General features: G+C 40.0%; 2 protein-coding genes across 2 annotated transcripts; both read right to left on the reverse strand.

Annotated features, from left to right (window-relative positions):
* Window positions 1–12037: 12037 nt before the first annotated feature.
* LOC101157922 (green-sensitive opsin) lies at window positions 12038–18800 on the reverse strand. Its single transcript, XM_004086130.5, has 6 exons — window positions 18674–18800; window positions 13518–17845; window positions 13224–13392; window positions 12963–13128; window positions 12596–12835; window positions 12038–12514 (listed from the first exon to the last, which is right to left on the reverse strand). The coding sequence occupies exons 2-6, from the start codon at window positions 13945–13947 to the stop codon at window positions 12416–12418; spliced, it is 1104 nt and encodes a 367-aa protein (XP_004086178.2). The 5' UTR covers window positions 13948–17845; window positions 18674–18800; the 3' UTR covers window positions 12038–12415.
* Window positions 18801–21844: 3044 nt separating this feature from the next.
* On the reverse strand, window positions 21845–25477 carry kfh-g (KFH-G protein). Its single transcript, NM_001104655.1, has 5 exons — window positions 25051–25477; window positions 24787–24955; window positions 23851–24016; window positions 22445–22684; window positions 21845–22294 (listed from the first exon to the last, which is right to left on the reverse strand). The coding sequence occupies exons 1-5, from the start codon at window positions 25412–25414 to the stop codon at window positions 22196–22198; spliced, it is 1038 nt and encodes a 345-aa protein (NP_001098125.1). The 5' UTR covers window positions 25415–25477; the 3' UTR covers window positions 21845–22195.
* Window position 25478: the final 1 nt, after the last annotated feature.

Raw genomic sequence — 25478 nt, forward strand, 5'->3', positions numbered from 1 at the left:
TTGTTCACGTGGCAATTTATACCTTCTTAGGTGTTATCCTTAAATTAGCAAAATTAGATTAGTGGCGGATTGTGAGGAAGTGAACAGCTCAAGTCCAACTGATAATTAAATCAGATAGCAAGCCAGGGCGATGACCTTAAATGTTAATTCCCCCGGGTTGACTGATGCATATTTGAGATTTTCAAACCTTATACTGAAATCTAAACAAAGATGAAATAAAAAAGGGACTATTTTGTGCTTCCTATTGAGTCTAACGTGTGTGAAAATGGATACATGGTATAGTGCATTTGACATCAACAACAGATTACTGATAAATTAATTAATTTGAAGTGAAGGATTCACACTATAAAGTTAGTGGGAGCCCAAACAGACACACTAGTCTTGTTATAAACTGCTCATTCATAACAGCATGCGCTTCTGAGACCATTAAAAAAGTCGCTGGGTTGAGTAAACTAATCAGCTTTTCTCATGACCTTCAGTTTTCATGGATTTATTGAAATCAAGAAGCTGAGACTTCTAAAAGTGGGACTGTGCAAGTTTTTCTGCTGCTTTGGTCATAACCAAAACAAGGTTTTTTTAACTGTCAGTAACTCCACAACCTTTCATCTGTTAAATGTCTTTACCTCGTCTACTAAAGTGAACTCCAGGAATTCTGTGTCTGGAGCTCCTTCTGCTTTCATCATCATCTTTAGGCAAGATCATCCACTTACATTGGTTCAGATTTCACTGCTATCCAGATAATCTGCTCCATCTGTCACCAAACGATACCGCGGTCCTGGCCAAGTGATCCCCCTGCTTCTCCGAAATTTCTGCTGAACCTGACCAAGACTGAGCTCATTATTAGTTTAGCTCAACTGTCTATCCAGCATGTTTCAAAAGCAGTAGCACATCATCCTTCCAGGTGAGTAACAAAGCTGGATGGAAGTGATGTTTGTCAATTTAGGATAGACATCAGAAATCTTTGACACACTCTTTGTCTGAAATGTTTTTTTTAAACTATTTGTTCTGAATCATCTGTTATCTTTTCTCATTTTGTGATAATCAACGTTCACTTTGCAGATGAACTTTTGCTATACGTATAACTAAAAGCGGATTTAAAGAAAAATAAAAGAACAAAAGCAATTTTTGACATTTATTGACGACATAGTCCATAGCTATTCTTAAGTTAATCTGTGTCCTACCAAACAAAATGTTATAGTTTACAGTGCTAGCTATAAACCCTTTCATCTTGTTTCAAATATAATAAGACAGATAGCCTAATAATGTCAAGAAACAAAATAACATAATAATAAAAAAATTCCAAAGAAGAGTAACTTAGAAACTGAGATCCAAACAACCTTGATAATAATTGACCACTATCCTTCTAGCCATTTTTTAATAAAATAACTGAAAATAATGTTTTGTCCAGTCATACGTGTTTTTACATGCTTTTATTTGAAAAGCATCAATCTGGTTTTCGGATCAACCCCAGTACAGGGACAGCCCTTGTGAAAACAGTTAATGATGGTACATGACTCTCAGAAACTCTGCCCTGGTGGATCTGAGGACTGCATTTGATAGAGTGGGTCACAACATTTTACCAAACAGGCTGAGAAGTTTGGGTCTCTCTGGTACTGTTAACTGGTTTTATACTTATCTCACAGATCGAAGAGTTTTCGTAATTATAGATGCTTGCTCCTTAAGAGTCCATGAAAAATTGTGGAGTTCCCCAAGAATTTATTTTAGACCCACTAGTTTTGAATCGATATATGATGCTAAATGGGGACGTCATCAGTATGGAAGCGATTCTGTAGCATAATCAAGAATCAAAGTCAATACCAGAAATGCTTTTTCATTTTCGAAATTAAGCTGCTTTTTTTTAACTCAAAATTAAAATGAAAAAGCAATCTGCCAACCCGCTTTTTCTTTTTCTTCTTCTTCTTCAACACTGCTTATTCTGTCACTTAATTAAAATGATAATGAAAATGGTATTTGACAGTTCATTTTCATTTAATTTCATGCTCTGGTAAATGTGTGGCAAAATTAATTTAGAAATGTCTAATTTGACGGTGGCGCAGTGGTTAGAACTCTTGCCTCACAGCAAGAAGGCCCCCGGTTCAAGTCCTGGCTGGGGGACCTGAACCAGAACATCAATGGGGTGTGTGGAGTTTGCATGTTCTCCCCGTGCATGCGTGGGTTTTCTCCGGGATCTCCAGCTTCCTCCCACTGTCCGAAAACATGCTTCATAGGTGAATTGGCAACTCTAAATTCTCCGTGAGAGTGAATGGGTGTGTGATTGTGGACATTCTGCCCTGTAACAGACTGGCGACCTGTCCAGGGTGTCCCCCTGCCTTCGCCCACAAGTGTCTGGGATAGGCTCCAGCAGCCCCGTGATCCTGAAAGGGACTAAATGGAATAGAAAATGAATGAATGAATAATTTGACAATTAAAATGGATTAACAGAAATGCTTCAACTCCCCGGAGGATGTAGAGCAGGGGTGGGCAATTCCAGGCCTCGAGGGCCGGTGTGTCTGCATGATTTCCAGATAGTCTTGCCCTACTCATGGCTGATTACCTGGTTCAGGTGTGTCCAGCCAATTAGAACATGCCAGAGCAGGGTATGCTGGAAAACATGCAGGAATGCGGCCCTCAGTGCCCACCTCTGATGTAGAGACTTTCACGTATCCAGGCTGTCTGTTGAACTTACAAGGAAGAACACACTCCGATGTAAAAACGCCTGTTGGAAAGGCAAGGGCATCCTTCACCAGCCTCAAGAACATCTAGAGATCGTAGCTCATCACTACTCGCACCAAGATTCGCCTGTTCAACTCAAATGTCAAGTCTGTGCAACTGCACGGAACAGAAACAAGGAGAACAACTAAAAGAGAACACTTACATTCATCAATTCTTGTCCGAGAAGAATCCTCAAGAACCACTGGCCTGAAATCATCAGCAATAAAGAACTGTAGAAAAGGACAAAACATGCGGCAGTGGATGAAGAGATCACAAGGCGGAGATGGGGTTGGCTAGGTCACACTCTGAGAAAACCAACATCTAGCATTACTTGCTAGGCCCTGAGATGGAATCCTGAGGAGAATAGTTGGAAAGGCAAGGGCATCCTTCACCAGCCTCAAGAACATCTAGAGATCGTAGCTCATCACTACTCGCACCAAGATTCGCCTGTTCAACTCAAATGTCAAGTCTGTGCAACTGCACGGAACAGAAACAAGGAGAACAACTAAAAGAGAACACTTACATTCATCAATTCTTGTCCGAGAAGAATCCTCAAGAACCACTGGCCTGAAATCATCAGCAATAAAGAACTGTAGAAAAGGACAAAACATGCGGCAGTGGATGAAGAGATCACAAGGCGGAGATGGGGTTGGCTAGGTCACACTCTGAGAAAACCAACATCTAGCATTACTTGCTAGGCCCTGAGATGGAATCCTGAGGAGAATAGAAACCGTGGAAGACCATAAAACATGTGGAGGAGGGGCCTGCAGGCTGACGTCAAGCAGACTGGTCATACCTGGGAAGAGCTAAAAAGCATAGCCCTGGACAGAAGACAACAGGGAGACATTGTTGTTGGCCCATGCCCCACCAGGGGCTGAAGAGGAGCTACATGCAGATTGTTGAATAAACTTGCACAACAATAAAATGAAATGCCAGTGGAACGGGGTGATTTTCCCCACCTGTCCCATCTATGTTTTTAAATCTTTTTTATTGATCCTGGTTGTGCAACCTGAAACTGAAAATCCGTGACTCAAGCTAAACAAAACAATGTAACATATAATAAGGTTGTATTAGGAATGTGAGCGTGGTAAACGAAAAACCGTCGCAAAAAAATGTGCTGACTCAGCTAAAACGAAAAAATGTGGAAAAATCTTTTTTTAGAAATGACTAACAAAACCAATATATCCTTGTCAGGGATATCCAAACTGAGTTTTCAAATCATTATGGGATGGTGACATGACCTACAGTTTGGTGGCCATTTTGTGCCAAAATCTTTGATTTCGCATTTTTCCACAATATGGGAAAAAAACTTTTTTTTTTTTTTTTTTGCGATTTTTACAGAATTTTACAAACATGCCTCTAGCTCAAGTCTACAACCACCTTTGGAGTTTTGTCAACCTTTGACCTCGGGAAGAGGCCATCATCTTGAACTTTCGAAAATTGCCCCTTTAGTACCAGATACAAATGAAAACTTGTTGTTGGGATTTTTATCAATCGTCTTATAACTTCTCGGTCATCAATGGCAAGCAACTGTTGACAAAATGCTGGAATTAGAAGTTGTAGATTTTGAACAGCGTGCGCGAATTCAGAACTGTTGTGATTTTAGCTAGCTCGTACATTTTTCATCAGAATGTTGTAAAAAAATGTATGGGATTCCCTGGTCCAAGCTGAACAAAATAATTTAAAATACGATACGACATTTCCTAAAATTGTAGGTGTGGCAAACAAAAAAGCGTCACAAAAAACATGCTTGGTGTGGCGAGCTCACAAAAGTGGCGTACTTTTATAACTTGCATGTTTTTCAATGGAATACTGTGAAAATTGAATGCATGCATTCATGGCTGGAACATATTGAAATACACTGGATATGAACATATAAGGAATGTGGGCGTGTTAGCAAAAAAGCTCCTGCCAAGGACACTCAAATGTTTTTTTTTAGGATTCGTCTGAAACTGACGTAAATCTGTTTGTTATCACCAGGCGACCAAAACATAAAATGGTTCCTATGGACATCAAATCAACAGGAAAGCCGCCATTTTGAAAAAATGGATTTTCTATCAATTTATCACATGTAGCTCTTACCAATGTGATAATCGTGGGTTTTTCTTAGTCAGTTGATGATGCTGATAGCAATGCCGGTAATTTTAGCCACATGCAGCCTTACAGAAAGAGAACAGAGAGTTAGATGCGCGCAGTGGCTGCTCAGCAATTGGGTTTTGGTCAAAGGTGGGTGGTGAAAGAGGCGGTGGTGCCTAGACCCAGGTGGCAAGGGTAGTGGTGGTGCGTAGAGGTGGGCAGTGAGGGCGGGTAGCGCATGCGGGCCATAAAACGCAACTCATGGCTTCAATTACATTTGTTCCCTTTCATAAGAAAAAGGCCACACGTACTTGTCAAAAACTCTAAAAAATAATTTTGCTTTTTGTCCCCCTCATCGGATGGGGACTTTAAGACTTGGTGACCTCAGCAGGCAAAGAAAGCAGAGTGCAGATGAACTAACAGATGGATAAAGTTGGAACACCTTTGAGATCAGATTTATTCTATGTACATGTGACGAGGAACCAAGGAGGAACCCAGGTGCAGGAAAGACACACAAACTAAATAACTCGAAAGGGCTTTTAATGCCAAGAGCAAAGCTAGAGAAGCCAGTAAACCACAACGCTGCGACAATGACAGAGGGTTCAGAGCAATTTAAGAAGGGCACAAATCAGGAGCACATGAGAACCAGCTGTGAAGACCTGAGAGCAGGGAGGGGAGGAGGGGCCTCCAGGAGGAGTGACCTCCAGGAGGAGTGCAGCTGAGCAGCAGGAGGCTTTCCTTGACAGTACATCATAACAGCAGACAAACAGGTTGAGCATGTTTAGTTTTGAGTTGTTCTCAAATCGAGTGCATTCTGCGGATCTACAATCCATCTACATTGGCGTACCTTTAAGGAGATGAGACCTGTTTCAAGGTCCCATACCATTGAGCATCACTGACCTGGAGTGAGGTTCATGGCTACAGAGTAGCTCATTCAACATGTGATTGGCCATAGTAAAAGTGTGCGGATTTTAATTTCATTTCAACATTTAAAAAAAAAAAAAAAGTTCTTCTGAAGAAACTCATGGATTAGCTGTTTGTTTTTCCTTTTATTAAAAATCTCTCTGTCTCATTGGAGATTAAACAAATTTCTGAGTTTAGACACATAATCATCCATTTAGAAAATGATGCTATATTACATACAATATTAAAGAAGAACTGGACGAATCCGAAATCTTCCCCAAGGCTTAATTCTCCCTCCAACACTTTTCACACTCGGCACAATGCAGTCAAAAATGTACCATTCTCCCGGCAACCTCCAAACCCAAACTCATCCATAAGATGGCAAAGCATGAATCATCACGCCAGAGAACATGTCTCCACTGCTCTACAGTCCAGTGGCAGCGTGCTGAGCACCATTGAATCCAACGCTTTGCATTGCACTTGGTGATGTGGAGTGTAAATTACTTCTAATGAAAACTATATTTATTGACTTTTTGACATGTAAGTGTGGCATTTTTGTTTTTGAAAGAGAGCAAATGTAATAAAAAAATCATTTCATTGTATTTTCTGTGTAAGGTAATTAACAACAATCTGCATGTGTTAGCATCACATCCGTTCTGAGCCACAGACAGTGCTGCTTGCTGCTGCAATGCCTAATTTTTAATATAATAAAAAAAAATGTCATGTTCTTAAGTTTTTTTTCATGTGCAATTTTACTAAACAGCAGGGTCTGGACAACACATTAGTTTTGTTGTTCCACACATTGTTGAAAAAGGGTCAATTTGGAACCAGAAATGTGTCAATTTTCTTATTGTTTTTTTATCGCTGAAGAGAAACTTTGGAGAATAGAGACTGTCAGTCGTTTGCGCATGCACCCCCCCCCCCCCCCCTTTATGTCAGACTCTTCACTCATGCAAGACACAGCTGTCATCATCAGAAAGGATCAAGGCAGACGGATATTCAGCTCAGCACCAACGGCCACCCCCCTGTACGGGGGGTTTTGGAAACAATGTGGCTTTTCTAGACATTTAGGTTGTTGAATTTTGGTAAAAAAAACTTCATAATTGTAATTATACCCCCACTGGAAACATTTTTATTTAAAAAAAAAAGGCATAGAGAGGCTTTAAGGAGTTGTTGATTACTTGTTTTCAACTACTTTACTTTACTTGTTCCTCAATTTAAAAAGTAATTCATTACTGTTAAATTAAATTTTTCCACTAACATAAAAACTCTGAAGGAGTTCCTTTGTAAAATCCATGTTAAACATAGATGCTACACAAGCAAGTACGTTTTAGCCATTGTTAAGAACAATGGCCAGTTCTCTTGATTTCAATTCAAACTGACAGCATTTTTCTGTATGAGCTCCAGTGTCAGAGAAAACGGAAAAGAGATGTGATATTGAGATTTCAACATGTATCAATGATAAACAGGAGGGAATGTGGTAAAAATAAATTGTTTTTATTTTAATCATTGTTTAATTGTGTTTTTAAAGGTTAACTCAAACCGCCCTTTTTTTTTACTTTTCAGAAACAGTTCTGTGTTTTATTGTCTGCTTCTTACCCCCATCTTGGGGGAGGGGGTTTAACGACATACTGACGTCTAGATGCATTTATCTGATGTCCAGCTTCTACAATCCTTTTTGGAAGACCAGAAAGAAGGTTAGTAGTTTTTCAGCCTTGCTGTAGATAAAGAAGTGAAAGCCTCTCTTAATTCAGTCTGGGGATGAGATTTGTGTGTCTGACTCTTTGTTTCAATTGTTTGGAGGATCATTAAAACTTAATTTCAGTCATCTGAAGCAGAGCTAATCAGTAACTTTTGCTTGTCATTTCCATCTCTCCATCTATTTTCTTAACCTGCTATGTCTCTTTCGGGGTCACCCAGTCTGCGCCGGCTACTGTTTGGCGAAGCCAGGGTTCATCCAGGCAGGTCGCTGGTCTGTCACAGTGTCTGCCATTCCATTAAAAAAATATAACCTGAGATAATAACTGTGAAACTCAACAGAGAGACAGCCAGCACTGAATAAAAAGCTGAATGGACCATCTCTTGCAATGGAAAATGTCAGTAAGTTGTTAATTTCTTTGTGCGTTTGGGTTTTCACTGGAAACTCTTTGGGAGGATTGAGCTGTGTAAGTGTAATATCAAAGTGTGACCCTTTTTACCTGTTGCTGATCAAGAAGTTTTGTTGCCTGAAGTCTTTTTGGACTGAGCAGGTATTTATTGTGAGTGACATCTTTGGCAGTAAGATGTTCCAAATGTCTTAGTGTGGTTAGAGTTGTTAATCAAACTTTAAAATGGAACAAGCAACACCCCTTTTTTGCATGTACAGGTCAGAGATCACTCTGTTTGTTTTTGTTTTAATAAAAAAAAGTAGGTGTCTGATGTCGTTAATGTTGGGATATGTGTTGCAGTAAAATGACATGGCTTTGTATGTTTATTGTTTATTGACCACTCCTGGACACTTGGGGGCACACACTTTAGAGTGTGTTCAGGGAATCACTGGTAAACAGGTAATGGGAAATGGAAGAAAGTTAAGATTTTCAAATGTGTGTGTTTGTGGCTCGAGTTATCTGCATCTTAGTTCTTGTTTTTGTTTTAATTTTTTTTTCTTATTTTGTCATTTCTTGCATTTTTGTTTATTGAATTTTTATCCACTGAAAAATAATGCAAAAATGTTGTTGAGGCTGCACGGTGGCGCAGGGGTTAGCACTCTTGCCTCACAGCAAGAAGTCCAGGCTGGGGGCCTGAAACAGAACATCAACTGTGTGAAGTTTGCATGTTCTCCCCCCCTGGCATGCATGGGTTCTCTCCGGGGTCTCCAGCTTCCTCCCACCGTCCAAAAACATGCTTCATAGGTTCATGGGCAACTCTAAATTGTCCCTAGATGTGAATGTGAGAGTGCATGGGTGTGTGATATGTGTGACACTGTGACAGACTGGCGACCAGTCCAGGGTGTCCCCTGCCTTCACCCACAAGTGGCTGGGATAGGCTCCAGCAGCCCCGTGACCCCGAAATAGAGGTAAGATCTTAAGCCCGGGCTTCTCTCTCGCTGACTTTTTTAATAAATATATTGTAATGGCCGCAAAGAAGCTCCTTAGGCGCGCGGTTTTCAAACAGATCTTTATTAATCCTGTATGTCAGAACGGTTACCGCACGAACCGAAAGGCACAACCAGCTTCTTACTCAGAGGGAGAACGTTCACCGAACGCGCACACACACACACACACACACACACACAGGTAGACCCCGCCCCCTCTATCCCACCAGTCACCAGCCCACCGTTGATTGACATACACTGTGGTCCAGCAACTGGCAGAAAGAGGGGGGCGCCGGCCCCCCGTAGCTCTACGCACGTGTCGTGAATGTAATCTTCCCTCCGCAAGCCCGTATCTATTTTGTTTAGGTATCCTCGATATGGAGCAGCAAGAAGTCAAGGATAAACTGAAGACAGGGGAACTGAAAAGGCAAACACGCACCGCCGAGGCTGCAGTATTTCTCCGCATTAAGCGAGTGCGCATCAAGATGTCTCTTTCACTCTCTTAGTCTGCCCTCTTATTCTGTGTTCCAGCGTTATTTCATTGTGCAAATGCATTAATCATGATCATAAAAATATGTAGATTATTTTAACCCATACTATGGGATAAATTGAAATTTCGGGTTTGCTTCGGGCTCGGGCCTTAATTGGTCGTGTTCTGGCCGGGTTCGGCTATAATGCCCGCGGGCCTGTGTCGGGTCGGGCTGGATTTTGTAGGCCCGATCTTACCTCTACCCCGAAAGGGATAAAACGGAAGAAGATGAATTAAAAAATGAATGAATAATGTTGAGTATGCATAATATTCCTCAATTAGCCCATTATGAAAGGTTTATTATTGTCACAAATTAAAAAATTTTTTTTTAAAAAACTGCATAAAATAATAGTTTGAAATATTTCACAGAAGTAAATCAAAATCCCAAATTTAGACAAAATCTTAAGAAATGTTCACAGTTTGGGAACCAAAGATTTTGTCTTTCTGATTAATCTGATGGCTCAATCTGATTCTGACACTTTTGATTTGAAAAAATAAAATGACAAAAAAAACAATTTCTTGTTTTAATGAAGACATTTGGATTGCCTAAGTCTGGATGAGGTAGAATCTAAACTTGCTTTCAGTGGGCACTTCTGATGGTGAGGTACACCCCAAAGTTGATGCTCAACCTGGTATTTTGTATTTATTTTGCTATTTCAAATAAAATCATGTTTAAAAAACTGCCAGTATTTGAGGGAAAAGGTTGTAAAGCTAGGGTAAATGAAGAGTTTTTCTGTCGTTTTTGTTCAGTTTCATCTTGAAAAGTGGCTAAAATGTATATTTTGTGCCTGATTTTAAGGCTTAGGAGGGTAGGCTTCCAACCAGCTCAATACTTATTGGCAAGAATGGTTGCCATTGAAACGTTGACTCAGACCAACTCGGACCAATCACTGCTTACTTGTGATTTCTGGTTCCAACACATGCTTCTCCTGAGTGTACTTTCCCCTTATGCAGGGGGGTTTCTAAGAGTAAAAAGCCTTTGTTAGTGTCATATATGTTTGATAACTAGTGTCTTTGGTATTCAGACCTTATTTTGTGCTGATGAGCAGCATTCTCTGCTTCCTGTTTAACACCCTTGGTAATGTGTTGAAAGATTTCTTCATACAAAAACAAGAGCGTCTGATTTCTACATCCTGCCTCCCACATAAACTCCTAACTCCCACTTAGACAGTAAGCAGAGATGGAGACTGGAGTCACACTTAAGCCTCGCATTCTGGGATTTCTATTCCGACTCAAGACTTGACCTTAGCGACCTGAGATTTGAGCTTTGGACCTTTAAGCAATGTTGATTTGTTTAATCCTTGTTCTTACCTCAGAATATTACAGTCAAATCTAACAAACAAGGCTTTTTTCAAATGTAAATGCTTGTTTAAACACATATTTGTTTTTCCCATCTAGTCTGTTACAATAGAAGTAAAAACAGCTTTCTAATCACTATCTATATCATAAAGTTCTATTTACTTCCTTTTACAGACTACATCTGAATATTTAAAATATTTTCTTTTACTTAATGAACAACAACATTCGGCAGTTATTCACCTTTTTTAAAAGTTGTGTACTTTTCTGAGGGATGCGAGAAAATGAACCATGAAGACCAAACATTTTAGTTTTTATAAAGATCCACGTGAAAAAGTCTCTGAAATTCGATTTGGTCAGGAAACATAAAAGGAATATTTGAATTAAAAAACTCCTATTTAACTTTTAGTTATTAACAGTTAGATACAATACTTTTATGTAGGTGCATTAGAAAGTCCTATTGCACGTGACAGACAAATGGAAACTGCGTCTGAGACTTAATGAGTGTTTCATTAATCTGTGTCGCTCTGATGCTGAGAGCACTTCCCCATTGGATACATCAGATTAGCCTCTCTGTCCTTCTTCGCAGACTTTCTTTAAAACATCTAAAGTATTTTACTGCTCCTGGGTCACCGACAGGAGAGAGGAGATTATGGCAAACACATTGTACTAATGGGCTGTGGCTATTACAGTGACCATTTATTTAATCAGGTTAGGTATGAACAAGAGAGGTCGCACACCGTGAGCTCCTGACAGCCGTTCATGCTGCCAGCATCAGTACCACCTTCCTTTAAGATAAACTCTGGGGCTTTTATACTTTTACAAAAAGTCATTTCCAGACTTCCTAGGATGAATGTGGAATTGGGAATCTTCTCTGAGGAGAGAATGATTGTCATGCCTGGCATTTAAACCAACCGACTGACGTCAGCAGCTCAACACCCTGTTGCCTGGTGACCCAGATTTAAAGTCTGAAAATGCATGATAACTAACTCAGACAGTTAAAAACCATTGTTTTGTGTTACATCTAAATTGCTTAGATTGAGAAAGACCATCATTAGAGGTGTTAATCTTTAGTTTAGAGGTTGAAACACCCCCATTGTTCAATCTTTTGTTCATTAAATCCTGCTGATTTAATAAAAAGTAAAAACTAATTCAATTTTTTGGAAAAATAATGAACACTTCAATATACTGGCTAGTTAGTTCATCTCCTGCTTTGTTTTTGGTGATGCTAAAAATATACAATAGAATAAAATTGATTTCCCAAAATAAAACGTTTGAGTAAATAAAGCATAAATGTGTGTAACAGAATTAGAAAATGTTTTAAGATTGACTTACCAATGTCTTTTGTGGGCAAAAATATGAGACGCACTTTTCTAATAATCTGTATGTGAAAGATGTAAAGCTTAAACAGTCAGTGATCCATCTTTGGATAAATGAGCCACAGCTACTTCTCCTTTTATGCATGCATTTATTGTCTACTCCACAAGACGTACAGTTTCAAATCCATAAAAATCCTGCATCAGGTAAACCGGCGAACCTTCAGCTCGTCTATCTGCTCATTCAGTCACACTGGCTCAAACACACATCAGATGCACTATTCAAGACACTCTCCAAAGCAGATTAACTCCAGCGTGTTTGGAAGTATGCCGATGGAATTCCTTAGCGAGTCCAACGTTGACAAATCCAAAACCAAAGCTTTGGCAAAGTTCATGACTTTTTTTCCCCTTCTTTTTTTTGGGTTTTTAACGTGCTTCTTTAAACCTGAAAGCAATCACTGAAAGTGTCCACAAAAGCGACGAGGTTGTTGTAATTAAGACATGTGGTCCTTAAGCTGCAGTTGAGACTTCTGTCTTGCTTGTTGACACTGAGGTCTCATCCTCCACCAAGCCTCCCATTCCAATGGCAGCCAGCATGCAGTTACGGAACTAGAAGAAGGTAGATCAAGTCAGACGCTACGCGCCAAGAAAACACACAAACAAACTGATATGACTGAATATCACACCAACCTGTTTGTTCAGCAGCACGTAGATAACAGCATTGTACAATGCTGAGCTCTTAGCAAAGAAAGCAGGGATGGAGGCAGTCAGGGCAGTGAAGGAAGCTCCTTTATTCAGGAAAATCCAGCCAGCAAAGCTGGCGTACGGAACCCAAGCTACCAGGAAGCCAAAGACCATCAACAGGCACATACGTGTTACCTCCTTCTCAGCCTTCTGGGTAGAAGCTGAGTCCTGCTGCTGCGCTGCTGCCTGCACACATGGAGATTGGTAAAACAAAAGATAGATTTACTTAAAGCCATTTAATAGCTGATAGACTCAGCGCCAAGGCTTCATTTCTTGCTAAATTCTTGGGGAAATAGCATAAAACTGAACTCACAGCTTTGACAGTCAACACCAGACTTCCATAAGTGAAGAAAATGAGGAAGACTGGGACGAAGAAGTGCACAACAAACATATATATGACGTATGACTCATTGTTGAAGCCAGGAGCCAGAGTGTAGTAGTCGGGTCCACAGGAGCATTGCATGCCTTCAGGGATGTACCTGGATGGTAGTCAAAGAAAATGGGCCATCTATGTGTGTTTTTCTGTTTTTGCGAAATGTTTCTTTTTCTACTTAAAGCAATGTGCTGGTGTTACCTGGACCAGCCGCAAAGTGGAGGAGCAGCACAAGCCAGAGCCATTACCCAGGTCAGAAGGACTCCAGCTCCGGCGTGAGTTCCTGAGAATTTGAAGCTCCCCATGGGTTTGCAGACAACAATATATCTCTCAACAGCCAGGACAACCAGAGACCAGAGAGCAACTTCACCTGAGAGAGAAGTAAAAACAAAAAGGTAAAAGTTTTACAGAAAAATCTCCTTGAGATGTAGGTTTGAGTACCACCGTCTATTCTTCTTGTGGAGCGTTTTGCTTCCTCTGGTTTTTTTGTTTTACCTCCAAGTGTGGCCATAAATCCCTCAATGGCACAGAAGGTGGGTCCTAGAACAAAATAGCCATAGAAGCTTGATGTGATGGTGATGGTGAAGCCAAAGGCGCACATGATGAGTCCGGCCACCGCCAGGTTCACCAGGATGAAGTTGAGAGGTTGCTGAAGCTTCTTGTTGGTCGCTGTTACGTACAACGTCAAGCCGTTGATGGGAGTTCCAGTGCAGATCAGGAAGAACATGTAGAAAGCCAGAATCTTGTACATTATTGGGTCGACCATGTAGTACTGAGGGTATTCAAAGGGGCTTCTGACAACCCCCGTCCGGTTGGACATTGGGATGTAGAAGTTTTGTCCTTCAGTGCCATTAGGCTCCCAACCCATTTTTGATGCTCCCTTGGACTCTCTTGAAGCGGAGGATCCGGGACAGTTTCGGAACATGCAGCTCAGAGCTTAGCCTTGTGATTTTTATACCTTCCCTCTCTCCTTATTGCTTAATAGCTAAAACGGATTATGTTGGCAGGATTGTGAGGCCGTACGGAAATTAAGAGGCCAGTAATTTATCTTAACACCTGATAATGCTGGGTAACTTGATCGACTTTTCAAGTCCGGATAAACTCCTGTAATCCTAACTGAATGAATTTGATGTCAGCTTCCACAGATTAAGACACTTCCGACTGTAATGATTCCTGATGGAAAGTTTCAGTGTCCTGCATGTAACTTTTAATCTCAGGCATCTAATAAATAATCAAGTGTAGATTTTTGGGGGGATCATAAGATCATTTCAATATAATCCACTTAATTTGATTCAAATCTGTGGGTATGATGTCTTTTTTTGAGAGGACTTTGGTATCCTGGTTAGGTTTAGCCAGTTATCATCCCATTCAAAGATTCAAGGATTTAAGGGTTTTAGGATTCTTTATCGTCATTTCACTACAGGGTAAAACAAAGTTTGGGTCCGGAGCCAGCCAGTTGCAGAGCATAAACAAAAATATATGAGAACACGGGAATAAAACGAAGCTAATGAATATTGGAAATCCATTGTTCTTAACTAAAAACGAACAATTGTTGCTTTTCTACCTACAAGTTCATCTCATCTCCAAAAAATGATCCTGTTTACTAAGTGAAAGCTGCAAATCCTTAATCACTGAGTTTAATAAGGCGTGAAAATGTGTTTATGTGAACAAAACTTCAAAAGGATTGCTTTGTTGCATATCAAATAGCTAAAACATCTTTTGATCGGAGTTCCCACCTTGAATAGAACTGTGTTTTTGGCATCTTCTGTAGAGTCTGGATGCACAGCAAACATTAAACTGACTAAAATTGCCACAAAACCTTTAAAATGGATTAAAAATGAGCATTTTCTTTATTCTAAGCGACTGAAAATTGTGTGATCTGTGGTTTACTCTTTTATTTCTTTTGCCTTGTACAAGATACTTGATGTAATAGTGTCTTTTGTTCCTCATCTGCCATTGTTGAATCTCATTTCAGGACTGGTGATGGACCTCACAATAATCCACAAACTTCATTCTTGCTGTGACCAGATGACAGAGAGAACATTTAATAATCGAGCATTTGCACCCTAGACGTCCATCTTCATTTAGAGGGGCTGTAATCGGCGGTATCCTGATGGGATTAACCTCAATATCCTCTTGTCCTGCAGTGGCCTGACGTGTTGTAGCTACAGCTTACTGTCACAAGTCAAACTCACACGTAGCTTAGCAGCTGTGGCTTTAATCTGCATCTCCTCCGTCAGAGTTAAGACTGTTGATTATGAAGTGCTGCTAAGGCTGCTCATATTAAAACAGGGAAGGAGGGTACTGCAAATGTGTTCGCTTTTTTGGCTTTTGTACATTTATACATTTGTATAAAATATACATCTCTAAAAAATGAATTATTTTAGCATTTGTCTGTTTCTCCCTTTTAGGCTAAGAGACAACTGATTTACAAATAAAAATTCTGTGTCTTTAAAGTTCCTGGGCAAGAATGTTTTTCACAAAACTACATTTCCTGATTTGATTAACCTAATATGAAACCAAACTGATTAAATATATTTTGGGTAAAGCAGTGGCTGAGAAATCTTCCTGAAAGACTGAAGTTAAGGAGTCAAAACGGGATCTGAGATCATTTCAAGTTACTAGAAAATACAGTATACATTACTTCTGAAGGAATGAAAAATGTATTTAAAAGTAATCCCTGACTTGAAATTGTTTCTGTTGCATAATGGGAGATAACGTCTGTTCACTTTTGTGTTACTTTCCTTGTAAACATGAAGTAGAGCATCAAATCAACAGCATCAAGGTAACAGATGCACTGCAGAGCATTTGACAGCTAGAAAAGGGGCCATCTAAATTCATATTTACTTCTAATAATATAGTTTGTTTTTGGTAAACAACAGAATGAAGTATTCTACTTTGAAAAAAGCAGAATGCAGAGACCACATGAGGAGCCTGAGGCGTGTGCCTTAAATGACTAACAAATGCTGCACGTTCTTGTCATGTATGGCTTTTTAAAATGAGGAGCTTCTAATAGTGTTGAGGAGCTGGGGTAAACAAAGTGAAGCTGAATGTGTAAATGCCTCCACGCCGTCAGTAGAGGGCGTCACGTTCCACGCATGAGGATCAGACTAACATCATTGCAGGCTTTGCACACAGAAAACACTGATGACGTACATATAAACAAGAAAGTCACACAGTTACATGTCAAATGATTTGGTTTAAAAAAAAAACTGCATTTCTGACTCAATGACCCTGGTACCACAGTCATTTGATGCTTTTTCTTTCCAAAAACTGGGTGTCTTTTGCAACATTTCTGCCACAACCATCTGTAGCATTTCAACAGAAATCAATTTTACATTCATTGATTTAGTCAACAACTGTCTTTGTTCTTTTATTGAGCTGCGTATACGCTATTGTTGTTTAACCCTTGTGCTGTAGATGACCCCCCCCCCCCTTACATTGATGTGTTCTCCCTACCATGACAAAGGTGGATAAAGGTGGAAAGATTTCATGTCATCCATGGACACCAGTGAAGATCACAAATCACTGAAGAAAAAAGGTTCAGAGCACTGACTAGTGGGTCTAGATGACCCAACTCCCAAAGTTAGAGTGCCTAGGATAGCACAAGGGTTAAATGTATGTTTGAAATTAGAGGCTGCACGTCTTCCATGTGTTCTTGTTCCTGTTCAAACATTGACACCGTTGGCTGTCAGTGAATAAACTGAAAACAGTTTTAGTGGCAACAAAAGAAAAACAGAGTTCATAACTTAAAGATTGGCTTTTAACACCAGAGAGAATGATAATTAGACAGCTTTTTTAGTGTTTTCTTTTATTGATGATTTTATTATCGTTTTACTGTGCTTCTTTGAATTTTACCTTTGGTTTTAGTGTATTTATACTTGAGCAGCACTTTGGATGTCTGGCAGATGTGAAAGTGCTATATAAATAAAGATTTGATTGATTGATGGATAAAAATGTTTAGGTTAAAATCTAAGATGCTATACAGAACTTGTTAATTTGTAGATAATAGTAAATCTTAACGCTGGGAGAGAAACAAACTCTAACACAGAAATGTCTTTTACACCAGCCAATACACATTTTGTTAAGTTTTCCTATTTCACTGACACTAACCTTCAGTCACATGAAGGTTCCTCTACACAATGAGATTTGAGTTCTAGTAGTGATAACAAATCCTATTTGCTAAAGAAGCTAAAAATTACAGTTATTTTGGATTTGAAATGGTCAAGTTGTTAAATAACTAAACATCTTTCCTGTCTCATCCTAAATCTAACCAGAAGTCTAGAAAATGTTATTCTGCTAGTAAAATGTCCTAAAATTTCTAGTAATAAGCTTAGAAAACAGAAATACGACAAATATGAGCATGACACACAAGCACACACACCAGCACACACACACACACACATGCCCATGCGCAGGCACACACACAAAAACGCACGCACACACACATGCACACACACGCACCCGCGCACGCACACACGTGCACACACAGGCACACACACACACGCATATGCACTTACGCACGCACACACACATGCACACACACGCACCCATGCACGCACACACGTGCACACACACATGCACGCACACACACACACGCGCATACACATGCACGCACCAGCACACACACAGACACATGCACGCACACACACGCACGCACACACACACACATCCACTTGCCTGTTCAGCTCTATGATCCATGTGATGAATCCCACTCGAACTTTTCAGAAGGACTTCTGACCTCTAACCTTTTTTCTCTGCACTGGTGGCACACTGCACTGAAGTCCATCCATCCATTCAGAAAGAACTTCGTCAAAGATTTTCTAAAAAACACACAGGAGGATGACCAATGACATCAGAGTCAAACTTTCTGTACATGTGACCCTGAAACTCTTTTCCGCTTGTTCAGCAGCAGGTTGGCTTTTATGTTTTCTTCATGATGTGGAATCTGGTGACTTTCCAGGCATTTCTTTGAATGAATCGTCTTTTAAATGTTCATCAGACATTTTAGAAAGGCTTCACCTGTAATTATACATAAATAGTTGTAAATCTGATGAGAGAAATGATCATCAATGTAACATGAAATTAAAAGATGGAGGGAGAAAGTTTTTGCAGTTTAAAAAAACAAACTAAACGAATGCTTTCAGACCCGGACAGCAGTCATGAAAACATCACTTTAAAAGAATGGATTGTGGATCTGGCAGTAAGAACAAGCTCACCACAAAGCTATCTGCTTTCATCAAAGGTCTGGAGGATGACTTAAGGTTTTGACCTCAAACGCTTAGGGAAGAGCTTTTTTAACGCAGAAAAATGGGTTTTGGTGAGCCCTTCACCCAGGGTGTCTACTTTAGAAAACGAGGACAGCAACGATGGCTAACTATTGCAAACCCAATGAAGATTGAAGGGTTAAAAGGTCATCAAAACACAAGCTCAGAGTTGAGTCAACAAGAGAGAAACCTAATGCCTAAAAATTTATCCAACTAACCAGGTTACCGAGGGAACCACGAGCTTACGGCAAAGTGGTTAGCGAGTAAACTAATGCAATTTCCTGACTGAGGTTCTAATTGTGTCAAATCAAGAGAAACACAAGTAAAGCCAATCAAATAAAGTGGGGGGAAGTAAATAAGTAAAATGAAGTAAAGAAATGATACCTTGGCTCCATCATTAGATCGCAGCCTCAAACCCGAGCACCGTGGCGGTGGTTGCATCAGGTAAGACATTCGGCACCAAACCAATGTGTGAAACGCTGACGTGGTGACCCCAGGAAAAAAGGGAGGGGTGGTCAGGAGAAAACAACCAACCGACACCAAAAAACGTTCAAAAAACGTGGTAAACCTGACTTGTAACGATTAAGTTTGGATCAAGATAAACTATCAATGAATGTAGATGTAACAAAACAACCTGGATGATCTGTGGAAGGACAAAGCTTTGAAACTGTAATTGTAGCTGTTACTGTTCACAAGGACTTACAGAGAAATGCAATTAGGAAAAGATGTAAGTCTATTAGACTGAGAACAGAATAATCCATTGAAGCTCTTAAGATAACGCACCAGGAGGTGTTGGGGAACGAGGCTGGACGTGTTATCGGCAGCGCATAGGCATCGCTAACGTTTCTGCTTTTACGCTGAGTTTGCCGCATCACATTTCAAAGCTGTGCTGGTCTCTGTGGGGAAAACAGGCAACATGATTGGGAAGCCCCTCCTAAAATCTGATTCTGGTTGCCTCTAAATGTCACCGTATACCATATAGTAATGGAAAGAAACCAACATCCCATAATATCTACATAAAAATCTACCATTGTAGAAATGTTGCTCCTAAAGAAGAGTTTCATTGTTTCAGAAATTTTGAAGGTGATTTTTAGCAAATTACAAACATTTATTTAGAAAAGTTAATATGCATAAACACTATAAAAACTACAAGTTGACATAAACTACTCAGCAAGTTTTATTTAAAAACTATAGTTTGGGGAAAAATCCTTAAACTTTTTAAAAGCAACTCCCATGTTACTTTTTCACAAAGTATTCATAAATAGTTAACATTTTTGAAGTGGGCTAAAAATGGAAAATGACCCCGAACAGTCACACAGTATTTACAGTTTTACGATCTTAAACAACCTGTTTCAGCCACAACCTTCTTTTAACATCGTGCCCATTTTTTTCCAACCGACAGAATCAATTCTTGCTAGGTTTTTTTCTTAAATAAAGCAGAGAGTCAAAGGTTCAGGCCTGTAACCATTAGGCTTGTTTTGTGCTTTGCCCAGAGCGGATCAGGAAAAATCCTGCATTTGGGTCTCTTCTGCTGAAGAGGATTGTCCTGTGAAGGACCGGGACGGGATGAGGACGCATGGATCGCCAAAGAGAGCTCTTCTTTATACTTTCAAATGTTTACAGGTTGATGTGAGCAAAAGAGGCCAGTAAACATTTGGACACTAGTTTTAGTAATCTTAGAGGCAATTGTTGTCCTTTTTTTAACCTTTAAATAACTTTCCCATGAAATGGGCAGCCTCCATTTACTTTGTAATTGGCAGTTATATCAGAAAAGCTGCACAAATAAAAATCTACTTTTTTCTCTCTCTGTAGCTTTTACAATCCACTTTCATTGACGCTGTGGAACGTTTTTATGCAGAGTATATATATATATATATATATATATATATATATATATATATATATATATATATATATATATATATATATATATATATATATATATATATATATATATATATATATATATATATATATATATATATATGTATGTATAAAGGAGGATAATGGAGAGTCAAGCTCAACAGGGTCTCCCCGCTGATTCTGCCAAGCCCGTTCCCGTGGCTGTGGTTTTGCTTTAATTATTCAGTTTTACTTCCCATTTCATTTCAAAATAACAAAGTCTTATAAAAGTCCTAATATGGTCATATCATTAATAATTATTATTCTCAGTTGGTATAAAAATGATGCGACATACTTTTTGTTTGTGATTTCAGGTCCCGTCCATATTTTTCCATGTGTTTGGGTGACAAAATTCTGATTCTGAACACCCTGCTAAATCTAAGCCTGTGCCTGTTCTTCACCATCGAGCGCGATAAATGTTAGTTTTCCATGAATGGACAAACTTTTGACTTCCAGATTAAAGCACACTTTTAAATGAATGTCTCTGGAAGCATATGCAGTTTCCCAGGTAAAACCTTGACAATGTTTAATGAAAAAAAAATATTCTCCAACTTTACAGCAGACGGATAACCACAGCATCTTCAGCTTTAGCTATTTGGATTTTACAGACACCTGTTTGTCCCGCCTTCTTGCTGGTTTTGATAAAGTCAAACGTTTCTGCTGACTCGCTGCAGCTGCAGGGCTGAAAAACTGATTTCATATTGACTCAATCCAAATCAAATTGGTCACATGACCACATCAATCCTTCCTCTCTTTTATAGTGAATGTTTCCTAACAGAGCAGCAACCTGCCACATCAAGCACCCCGTGTGGTTGCAAGGCAGCATTTCTAGAACTTCCCTCTGGCAGGTTTGACAAGTAAAACTTGAGTTTTTCCAGCGAAAACCAAATTGTTCCTGGGAAATTGAAGACTGGGTTTTGGTTGATTCAATCCTCGTTGAGCGCTTTAGCCTGAGCCGAAGTGCTCGTCAGCGTATGTGCAATTTGATCTCTTGACACACTGCTTGACTTTACTAAGTATCATAATCTAATTATTGTAAATAAAAGCTCTAATTAGAAACCACATTGAGAGAATTAGCTTATGATTTGTCACCAGGCATAAAAGGATCACGCTCAATGACCAACAAACCCAAACAATGCAAGAATTCCCAGAAAAGAGGGTCATTTGTCCACATAGAGGCAAAGCAGAAGAGGTTTGTGACTGCATCACGACCAGATGATGGCATCGTTCCATGGCAGTTAGTTTCACATCTGCATTTCCTTTTTCATTGATGTTTTTAAAAATGGTTTCTTGCCCTAAACAACTGATTTAGACACTAAGATGCCTGCAGATGTGCTCCCTCAGAGCAAATCTTACTGATGTTCCACCTGTTGACCCCATCACTGTGGCAGAGGGGGGGGGCAAACATATCCTGAAGCTGGTTTGGACGGAACATTTGGGTTTATGTAAATTACCAGATTTTGTACCAGCTGACTCATAGCATTTGTTTAAGCATGGTGACAGTAAAAAAAAAACATATTTCATACCCCCCCCCCCTTTAGTGCTGTCACTTTTTCATCTGAAAAAATATCTCATTTTAAAATTCCCGCCCATTAAAAAAAACATGGGAGGGAGTAACTGGACAATGAAAGGAAGGATTCTTGACCAAAACATCTTTTCATGCATGCATTTAATCTTTTTTCTACATTTTTTTCTTTATAAAATATTTACAGGCTATCATAGTCGAGGCTGAAACATAAGCAAACCTCTCCATTTCATAAATATACAAAGGTGAATTCAGTCACTCACCATCCAAACATTTAACACGTTGTTACCAAGACCGTCAACAAGGAAACACTTCAGGTCGTGTTTCATTTAAGAGTTCAGGTTTTGCTGTTGTCCAGAAGTGTTGGACTGGTGTCCATTTATGAGAAGGAAGTTGACTTGCATCTTTTTTGCTTAATTCCATGCCAGAGGGAGGAAGACACCGAGAAAGAGGCAGTCCAGAGACGTCCGGCGTGGTCTTTAAGCAGCAGTAGAGACTTCTGTCTTGCTGGTGGACACTGAAGTCTCATCTTCAACCATGCCGCCCATTCCAATTGTAGCCAGCATGCAGTTACGGAACTGAAGGGGAGAGAAAAAAGCGATCCAGGAATGAATGTGTGATAGAAAAACTGCTACCAATTTCAGTTCTGAATGAAACGCTGTCAGATTAGAACCCATAACCCCTATGACTGATGGCACATAGGAATAAAAGTTGTGTTAACCCTATACCTGTTTGTTCAACAAAATATAGATGATAGGATTGAACAGGGCTGAGCTCTTTGAAAAGAAGGATGGGATGGCCATGGACATGGCTGAGAAGGCGGCTCCTCTGTTGAAGAAGATCCAGGCGGCGTAGGAAGCATAAGGGACCCAAGCCAGGAGGAACCCCAGCACCATCAGGAAGCACATCCGAGTCACTTCCTTCTCTGCTTTCTGAGTAGAAGCTGAGTCTTGCTGCTGGGCTGCAGCCTGAAAAGGAGGTCAACAATGTTAAATATTTCTGTTGTAATTATAAATCCAGATATCTTCTGTTTCCTAACAGGAAAGCGTTTTCGGTTTTAAGAAAGAAAACGTCTAAATTCAGTCATTTTATTGCTGATATTAGCTTATAAACCATCACCTGTTGATTTAATTTATGGCATAGCAAAATCAGAAACAAAAACAATGGAGCTGCCTTCATCCACGTGCATTGCTTTCTACACAACATTGTTCTTGAAACTCCCAGACCAGTAACAATGAAACATGGTCAATAAACGCTGTTTTTTCTGTCTGGATGCCACTCAAAGCTCTTTTCTGCAACAAGCATCAAACTGTTGTTATGTAAGAACGACCCTTTGAGGGGCTCACGGTGATGCTGGGCAGGATTCATGACCAGATGTGTCGTTTTCACAGATGTTTAAACGTTTAAGAAACAGTGAGAAAGAGAGCAAGTCTGAATGGAAATGGAAAAAAGGAATTAGGGAATGGGATGAACAGGCATTAGGCAGCATGTGAGCAGTCTATAGCTGCAACACGTTCTTGGAAGCAGGAAGAATTTGGAGGCACAGATGGCTTAGAGGAGATCTAAGTGGGGTTGGCAGGGCAACGGATCATCTTAACAATGACTCATTTTATGGCATTTCACTGAAAAACATGACCCTGTCTGTCTCATCAAGGTTTTAGAGGATGTGATTGGACCATAGCTGCATTAAATGGAGATCCATTCTTGGACTTGAATGAAAACTTAACATTTATCCAGCTGAGGAACATTTCAATGAGCACCAAGTGGAACAGAACATTCTGGGTATGCTTTGGTCTGAAAGTTTGAGTCCACAAGAAAACATCTGTTTACAGATGGATCTTCTGTTTCACTTTAACTTCACTTTGCTGCAGATTTATCTAATTTGCCTCTAAAATAGAAATGTCTATTAAGTCTGACTAAGATTTGTTTGAGTCACAAGACGGAGAAAATATTCCATGTTGTGTGTTGATGGATCTGCTGCTTGCAGGCCGTGAAACTAGGTCAAAAACGGTGAGCTCATGGTAGTTTGGAAATTGATCGTGCATTGAGATTTGCTCCAATAACACATTGGCTAACTGCATGCTGAAGCACAGCCTACGCAAACAGTGAAAGCTATTTAAGCTTCAGTACTTACAGCCTTTACTGTCATCACAAGGCTGCCATAGGTGAAGAAGATGGTGAAGACAGGCACACAGAAGTGGCAGGAAAACATGTACATGACAAAGGATTCGTTGTTAAAGCCTGGGGCCAAAGTGTAATAGTCAGGTCCGCAGGAAACCTGAATGCCCTCTGGAATATACCTGTGAATGTAAAAACATGAAACATCAAATATTTTAGCAATGCTGCTCCTGAAATTCTAGTGTCACTAAAAACGGAAGTCTCCAAGTTCTCAAAAGCTCTGGAAACCTTCAGCTGAGGCATTAAATGTCTCAATTCAGTTCAATTCTGTTTTATTTCTCTAGCCCAAGTTCACAACAACAGTTGTCTCAATGGCCTTCGTACCAGGATTTTGTAAAGTGAACATACAATCAAGCAAAAGTTCTTGTAATCCTGAGTGACTGGAATTGTCTTTAAATGCCTTAAATCTTGTTGCTTCCAGTGGGCCACTGCAGCGTCCTCAAAGCTAAGCGTGCCAACTTTCAGGTAAATAGGAAATAGCTGAAGCATAGCTTCAAAATTACTTTCTCAAACATATCTATCTATCTATCTATCTATCTATCTATCTATCTATCTATCTATCTATCTATCTATCTATCTATCTATCTATCTTTATGTATCTGTTCTCATTTACATTATGATGCTGTATTGCTGCCTATATTTTTCCTTCAATCCATAAAAATAAATGATAACACAACAACAACACACATTTGTCATGTTTGAGGTCCTAATGCAGTGAAACACAAGGACTCATACTTGATGAAACCGAACCTAAACCTGTTTTTAAAGCTAGACTTCAGAGAGAAATGTGGAGGATTAGATGGAAGTCCAGTATAAAGTCCCAGTCAAATGAACCATGGCCTCAGGATGCAGACAGCTAGCTCACTGTCTCTTTGGTAATGTATCTCATTACCTTGACCAGCCAACCAAAGGAGGGACTGCACAGGAGCTGGCCATTATCCAGGTGAACGCGCAGCCGGCTGCAGAGTGGGTTGCAGTGAATTTGAAACTTCCCATGGGTTTACAGACCACAATGTATCTCTCAATAGCTAAGACCACAAGAGACCACAGAGACACTTGACCTGTTGATGAGATGCACAAGAGTCAGAGTATGAGCAGAAGCATTGGATTCTGCCATCAGCCACGATTTGCTCTTCAGCATTTTGCATCAGTTTACCTCCAAGTGTTGCCATGAATCCCTCTATTGTACAGCCCAGGGGTCCCAGAGAGAAATAGCCCACCATGCAAGAATAAATGCAAACCGTGAATCCAAAGCAGACCATGATCAGTCCAGCCACCGCCAAGTTCACCAGGATGAAGTTGAGAGGTTGGCGGAGCTTCTTGTTCTGAGCTGTGACCACGAGTGTTAGAGCGTTGATGGGGAAGCCGGTGAGGATCAGGAAAAACATGTAGATGCCCAATAACTTGAACTGCCATGGATCTGCCAAATAATACTGCGGATATTCATAAGGACTCCTCACAAGCCCGGTCCTATTGTTCATGGGGATGTAGAAGTTCTTGCCCTCTGTGCCGTTCTCCATCTTTGCAAGTTAGGATCTGGATTAGCCAAGCAGAGTTACTGTTGAGCTCTGTCTATGCAGCTGT

The sequence above is a fragment of the Oryzias latipes genome, chromosome 5, assembly GCF_053564925.1.
Source record: "Oryzias latipes strain Hd-rR chromosome 5, Olatipes_Hd-rR_3.1".
In the NCBI taxonomy this organism is placed as follows: domain Eukaryota; kingdom Metazoa; phylum Chordata; class Actinopteri; order Beloniformes; family Adrianichthyidae; genus Oryzias; species Oryzias latipes.

Bases quoted from the DNA above. Each gene is read 5' to 3' on its own strand.
- LOC101157922 (XM_004086130.5), bottom strand. From the start codon at position 13,947: ATGTTCCGAAACTGTCCCGGATCCTCCGCTTCAAGAGAGTCCAAGGGA. The intron at 13,129-13,223 runs GTAACACCAGCA...ACTACCATCCAG, and splicing joins CCACTTTGCGGCTGGTCCAG to GTACATCCCTGAAGGCATGC. The intron at 12,836-12,962 runs GTGAGTTCAGTT...CCATGTGTGCAG, and splicing joins TGGTGTTGACTGTCAAAGCT to GCAGCAGCGCAGCAGCAGGA.
- kfh-g (NM_001104655.1), bottom strand. From the start codon at position 25,414: ATGGAGAACGGCACAGAGGGCAAGAACTTCTACATCCCCATGAACAAT. The intron at 22,685-23,850 runs GTAAGTACTGAA...CCTCCTTTTCAG, and splicing joins TTGTGATGACAGTAAAGGCT to GCTGCAGCCCAGCAGCAAGA. The intron at 22,295-22,444 runs GTATAGGGTTAA...TCTCCCCTTCAG, and splicing joins ATATTTTGTTGAACAAACAG to TTCCGTAACTGCATGCTGGC.